The sequence below is a fragment of the Aplysia californica genome, unplaced genomic scaffold (assembly GCF_000002075.1).
Source record: "Aplysia californica isolate F4 #8 unplaced genomic scaffold, AplCal3.0 scaffold00761, whole genome shotgun sequence".
Lineage (NCBI taxonomy): Eukaryota > Metazoa > Mollusca > Gastropoda > Aplysiida > Aplysiidae > Aplysia > Aplysia californica.
The window spans coordinates 163424-170923 of NW_004798031.1; the positions used below are offsets into that span (position 1 = coordinate 163424).

The 7500-nt window shown below is 40.6% G+C and overlaps 1 protein-coding gene across 2 annotated transcripts in view; it reads right to left on the reverse strand.

Annotated features, from left to right (window-relative positions):
- The window catches only part of LOC101853734, a gene marked incomplete at its 3' end in the record, with an annotated part of 29116 nt that overhangs the window by 18982 nt on the left and 2634 nt on the right, over positions 1-7500 (reverse strand). For both annotated transcript variants that reach the window (XM_005109272.2, XM_005109271.2), the window contains 2 exon segments: positions 770-938; positions 6248-6418. In XM_005109272.2, coding sequence (XP_005109329.1) covers positions 770-938; positions 6248-6418 — 340 coding nt within the window.

Genomic DNA, 7500 nt, shown 5'->3' on the forward strand with positions numbered 1-7500 from the left:
AAAGCAGCAGTTCCCTGTTGCAGATCAGGCACAGTTATGAGCGTGACATGAATCAGCCCATTTACAATTCTACTGTGCTTGAACGAACTTTAACACTCATAAACACACACAAATACACGTACACACTAACACGCATAAACACAAACAAACAAACACAGACACAACCACACACACACACGAGCACACACTCAGGCCTAGACGCATACACGCTCACATACACAGCACTAACACAGACATAGAAACAGTCACACAGACAGACACATACACTGACACACAAGCACAAAGACACACACATAAACGCACACACGCACACAAACACACAAAAAACAAACAAATCATCCCCCCGCCACACTCCGTAGAAGGCAGCTCTTAGACATGCCTCAATCACACCACCATGCATCAACAGAAAAATCAATGGAAAAGATACTAGTGCATACCACCACGCATCAATAGAAAAAGTACTCTTTCATACCACCACGCATCAACAGAAAAGTACTCTTTCATACCATCGCGCATTAAACAGAAAAAGTACCATCTTACACCTTCACCAGAAAATAGAACTCTTTTACACCATCACGCATCAACCACAGAAAGTACTTTTACACACACTTTCACCAGAAAAAAGTACTCTTTCACACCACTAAAAGAAAAAGTACTCTCGTATCAACCAAGACGGAACAAGTATCAACAGACAAAAATACTCTTTCACCCAATCGCGTATCAACAGAAAAAGTACTTCCACACCATCAAAAATCAACAGAGAAAGCACCTATCATGATGGTGTTTTTCATAAAGTAGATGCCTCCTGCGTCTCTATTGGAACCAAATGTGCAACCATAAACTCCTGCGTCCTGACACGTGAAGCTTTCAACGTGGAGAGTGATGTTTCTTCGTCCAGTGCGAGAGAATGTTATTCTCTTACTGACTTCTGCGATCAACTGATTGGATTGGAAATGATTTTAGTTTCGCTTTAGTAGGAATTTTATGGCTCATGCAACACACTAAGGTCATAAGTTCCGAATAATAGAGGCGTTACAAGAGAGTAGCAAACAAAACAAACAAACAAACAAACAAGAAAAAAAAGAAGAAAAAGAAGGAGGAGAGATCAGGACCATAGGACGTGTCAGGATGTAAATAGTTTGTGCATTACATTGAGCTGCATCTTGTTTTTGCATTTGGTGTTCTTACGTTTATTTCTATTTTCTTCACTTCTGCCATCGTCTGTGATTTAGTCTGGCAGATATAAGAAATCGCAAGGAAATAAAAGCAAAAGAAACACAATGAAATGCAGTTGATAGAGTAAATCATCGTATCTAACATACTCAAAAGGTACATTTATTATGTACGAATGGGAAATTTTTTAATTTTCAGTGAAAACGCGAACTCCGTGTCCTCTCGTGGAGGCTCGATTTGCACGGTGCACACATCGTCCGCGGAATGATCGCGATGGCCGCACCATGTCAAACAACTCTGTTTTGGAAGAAATGTTAAAGGAAACTGTTACAAATAAGTTAATTACTTTATCTATGGTCTATAATTGTTGCATCAGAGCTCTTCTACCGAGTAGACTAAACAAAACAAACAAACACACTCTGTGTGTATGCTAACAGAAGTTGAATGAAAGAACGCTCAATTTTATCAAGTGCATAATATGTAGGCCTACTGTATATAATGTTAACATGAGTATTGATGACGTGTGACGTTCTAGCCGAGTGGTAAAGGTATCAGACCTCTCTGACTAGATCTAGGTGTAAAACTTTTTTACCAGGGTTCAAACCTGTGTGTCTACTTTTTTTAGCTGTATTTTTTTCTTTAAAAAAAACAAAAAAACTTTTATCTGTCTTTTTTGTTTTAAAAAATTTAGCTGTATTTTTTTCTGTTTTTTTTTTTTGGGGGGGGGGAGAGTTTTTTTTTCTGTTTTATTTTTTGTATCTGGCTTCAGTACAGGAAATGATTGACATCTTGAAACGCTTCCTTGAAGTCGAACGTACAGGAGGCTGGTGGTCACGTTTACAATCCTTGCAAGACATGCTCCCCTTCCTTGCTTCTGACGGGCACTCACAGTACCAAGTCGGTCTATATCTACCTTCAGAAGATTAGACAGCTTGAAGAACAGCAACCATCAGTTTTCAATGCCTTCACGTGTGGCTTTCATGTTCTGTGTCGAAGTGATCGCTTCTGGGCTGGACTGAGAACTGATCTCGTGATTGAGCTAGTTTTAATGAGAAACCCAAAGTCTGCTGGAGGACTGACACGTGGTAGAGGCATGGGAGATACACAGAGAACACACTGGCTCATGTCCATGCCAGCTTGTGCTGATATAATATGCAGTGGAATGCAACGAGTTACTGGTACAGAATTAAATACAAGTCAACAACATATTGTCACAAGTCAGTGATGCCAGACAAACGAGAGATGATAGATATGAGACTGCTCCTAAGTTTCTTAAAAGATCGCAACCCCTTTGCCAGTGATCAGACATTACGGAATATATGCACAGGGGTGACAGCTCATTCCACAGTTAATGCCGACACTGCAAAAGATGTTGGCAAGGCTATTTTGCAGACCATGGAGGGAAAACCTGTGAAGACTCCACCTTTAAAAGAAAAGATCAAGTTGTTAGCATGGACACCAAAATCACTGCCAAAATGGAGGGTGAAAACATACAAGTCAAGGCTCAACTTCTCTTTCAGCGGATGATTACAGCAGCATACGCTGACGATTATGACCTCCCATCTGTGTTGAAGTATGAACTGACGACTCCTCCACCATCTCTCTTTGAACCATCAGGATTGATGAGAGAAGCACACAAATCCAAGCTGGCTGATTCAATCAGAGACCTCTTCAAAGATGATCCACCATCGAAAGATGAGTATATGGACATGGTGACCATATTGGACGGGGCTTCACTTCTTCACAAAATCCCCTGGAGGAAGAAAAAGCCCATTTCCGTACTTTGTAATAGGTATGCTGAATATGTTAACAGGAAATATTCTAATGATTGATTGAGTAGGTGTTTTACGGCACTATTGACTCAATTTTGGAAAATATTCTAAGCCCATTGTGGTGTTTGATGGGTATGAGTCGGGCCCATCAGTTAAAGATGCCGCTCACTTCAGGCGTTCAGCAAGTGTGGTCGGACCAGCTGTTGTCTTCACCAAAGAAATGGCATTGACCTCAAGCAAGGAACACTTCCTTTCAAATCCAAGGAACAAACATGAGTTCGTTCACGTCCCTAGTCGCACTCTGATGGCTCTTGGTTGCCACTGTCTTCACGCTGCTGGAGACTCCGACCCACTCGTAGTAAAAACTGCTGTGGAGTATTCAGCAACCCACCCTGTAGCTGTCATTGGAGAAAATACAGAGTTGCTTGTGCTCCTTTGTCACCATGCACAGCTCAGTAGCAGGCCTATTATCTTCAGATAAGACAGAAAAGCAGGCAACACTCACAAAAGTTTAAACATCCCGGACCTGAAGGAGAAACTTGGCGAAGAAACGTGTCATTTTCTTCCCTTCATTCATGGTGTCAATGGCTGTGATTCAACTTTGAGACTTTTTGGGCTGGGAAAAATGGTTCCAATGAGAAAATTGATAGATGCTCATTTTCGAAAGCAAGCTCTCATTTTTTGCACAGCAGGAAAGACTCAGGAAGACATTAGTGATGCTGGAGAAAGAGCTTTAGTCAGTCTCTACAATGGCACTGCTGCAGACACCCTTGACCAACTGCGTTACAAGAGGTTCTCTGTGAGCGTTGCATCATGTGCCACATCCGTTCAAATCCAATGCTTGCCGTCAACCAGTACTGCAGCCAAGTACCACAGTCTTCGGGTGTATCTTCAAGTGCAGGTAATATTCATGACACAATGGGGTTGGCAGCTGCGCGATAATCACTTAGAGCCGTGCACGACAGATATGCCACCTGCCCCACATTCTCTGTTGAAGGTGGTTAAGTGCAGCTGTAGAACAGATTGCAAGTCCACAAATTGCAAGTGTCGTCGCCACGGACTGGGATGCTCCATTTTCCTTGGAGGTTGCAAAGGTTTGACCTGCACAAATTGCCCAATCCCTTACTGATGAAGATGATATCAGTCACCTGGAGTTTCCTGATGGGTTTGATACTCATGAAATACAGTACCGGACATGATGAACGTGCACGATCTACTGTTATGAAATTCCATTTGGTGTGTTTGTGTTCCTATTAACTGCCTCCAAGCTTTTTCAATATTACATATTATCCAAACAGCATTTTTGCCGAGGTGCAACATGCCTATGTTCTAAAAGACATTTTAAAAAAATGAAGTTGACCCCGATGACATCATGAGCTAAAAATAGCATTTTGCATTATTGCGTGAATGTACATTTTTGATATGTTGAAAGTGACCTGATTATATGTACATCCCAATGCTTTTTGTTTCGTTTGCAATTTTTTTCTTTCTTCCTGTATTTTTGTCGTTCCTCTCCTACACTAATTGTTGCTAAAAAATATTTGAATTGGTGTACTTATTCGATTCTCCTCCATTCTAGGGTTATGTCTGTTGTTTTTCCAATAGATTTTGATATGACAATTGTTTTTGTTTTCTTGACATTCATGTCGAGGTCTGCCTTGCTGCTGTTCTCTTTTACTACTTTCAAAAGTTCAGAAAGATCTTCACTCGTGTTTACCAACAGGACTGTATCATCTACGTATCTCACTATTGAAACGTTCATTTTAAGTACTACTGCTTTCAATAAACAGGCCTGCAGGTAGCACTGGTATAGGGTTCTCTGCGCCACTGGGGCGCTGGTCATCGAGTAGTCTGGGTATGCAATATTTGACCAGCATTTTTTGTTCTGTTTTTATTTCTTTTTTGTAATAGTGTGACGGAGATGTGCAGTATTTCATATACATTTTTGAAGAAACGCTTAAAAAAATTTAACCTCAATTTTTGTGGAAAAACATGATTAAGTCAAGACAAACTGATACGAACTGTTGTTCAAAGTATGGGTGACATTGATTCACCCGTTAAAGATATAATTTGAGGATAAGTTGCGCCACCCCTTTGGACCGCACTAAAACACATTGTATATTTTGAGAAGCCAACAAACAAATTTCATTATGCGAAAATAACAATCGCTGTGACAGTCTGCTCACGCAACTCATTTTCTGTCGCTGATATAAACCACTTCAATATTTAGGAACAGCAGGCCATGCAGCTCATATGGAATTGTTTATTGTTTCTCGTAATCACTACTTATACATGTACATCCGACATATTTGAGTACAGGTCAGCTTCTAGTGCGTTTTTTTAGGAGTACATATATTGTGTTCGAACCTCCGTTCGGACACGGATTTTTTTCGCTCCCTCCCTCCCACCCAGCAGTAATGAATACCTCACTTCAAGTTGGGGACGCAGAAAAAGCGGCGTGGAAAGAAACTGGCCACCCTGCCACAATATGCCGAGGGCCCAGGAAGTTGTCTCTCTAACAAGGCAATCCCCAATGTCCAGATCGGATACGGTAACAACTTTACTTTTTTGTTCTATTTTTCTTTTTCTTTTCTTTTTTTTAAAAACATAAATTCTATAACTATAACACAAACTGTATTTCATAACAATATTAATAGTAATATAACGATAACATGATTGGTCGATACATTAAAAAAAAACCCAAACCCAACGTGATAGACAAAAACGATCTTCAGATTCGAGAAACCAGGAAGTTAATATAACAGTTGCCCAGTCGCTACCTCAGAATTACAAAGTTCTATCTGACAGTGACATTTTTGGCCGTTTTGAGTGATGTTCTATCTGCTCTATCAGAATTGTAAGATTCTTCGGATTCCTTATCGAGGTATTCAAAGAACTGATTTTGAAAAAGCTTGATACGATGTGAAATTCAATTTTTTTTAAACGCCAAATGTATAAAAAAAACCCTAGGTAATTAGCGGATAGAGCCTCGTAATTTTGAGGTAGCGAAGAAGCAAAATCTCCGTTGACCAGTGTATAAGACAAACTGAACCTCGACTTTTCCTACTAAGTTCTAAATATGGTCGTGAGAGCAACAAAAACACGAAATAAAAAAGAAAGAGGAGAGATCAAGACGAAAGAATAACAATATGTCACATAACATGAAAGAAAGAGCAAACCACACCCGTGCATCCACCGAAGAGAGTAACAGACTCAAGAAACGAAAGAGAAGAGATCAAGACAATAGAATAATAATATTTTTGATATCACGAAAGAAGGGGCAACGCGCGCCAATCACTCACTTTGGGCTTGCCTTGAGGCCCCAACGTTGCTATGGAATCCCAGACACTTCCGATCTCGTCCTGTTTGACAATTATGGGATATATGGAGCAGGTAGACTTATTCCGGCAGTTCGCTGCAGACTTCGCCTTATCATCGCAGTAAAATGAGAAGGGCCTCTTGTGTACGACCAACTGTGAATGAGATGAGTGGGGTAAGGCACCATACATTTTGGTCAATATTTTGTTGTAAAAAATGGAACGACAACAACAAACAAACTATGAATGAGTGGGAATGGCACCAAACACTTTGGTTATTTTTTTTCTGTGCAAAAAATAACAACAACTGTGAATGAGTGGGAATGGCACTAGACTCTTTGGTCAAAATTTTAATGTGAACCCCCCCCCTCCCCCCCTCCCCTCAACCATATGGTATAGTGTTAATGCTTCATCAACACTATTATTAGGTTGTTTAAGAGGCGGGACCTCCGAGTCTAACGTCTATCTCCGAAAGGACTGAGCCAAGTGGGATATTCGTGTAAAGTGCCTTTCCCAATGACACAACGCGGAAGGAGCCGGGGGGCACGAACCCACCGAACCCGCAGTCTCACGATTACGGGTCCGGTAGCCTAACCACGAGGCTACCGACGCAATCAAAATTTTGTTGTTTTAACAAGAGGAAGTCACAACTACTAAATAGAAATCGTACCAAACTGCTACATGCAGTGATTAGAGACTTTATATTATAGTGACATTGTAACGTTAATGTTTCATACCCCTATCGGGTATTTTCTATCAAACATCTATCGTTCTGATTTCTCCCCCTTCTTTTTTATGTACCTTATTCTCTTGTAATACCTCTAATTAAAGTATAATATTTGGCACTTATATGACCTTATTGGGAAATAAGGAGGACAGAATAGACGTTTGATGGGAAAGAAGGAGCAAACAACTCCAGAGGACCCACCCTAGCCTCTCTACTTGAGTGAGCCGGGTAAAACGCAATCGATGTAATAATCTACGTATTGTCCTACCGATGGAAAGCCAAGGGCACACCAAATCCTCCCTGGGAATTTCTACCTCAAAAAATGATGGCATCATATCTGTTAGGCAGTTAGACATCGTTGAACAAAAACCTGCTACAAATTGTTGGTTTTTAATGTACTCCAAGAAGAAAAGCGAATCGGTGGTGTAATCAGGACCCTCTTAAAAATGAGAGTCTAATGACAATTACAATATAAAAGTTTGGGAGAAGCAACCATCAAAACGCCCTCTGT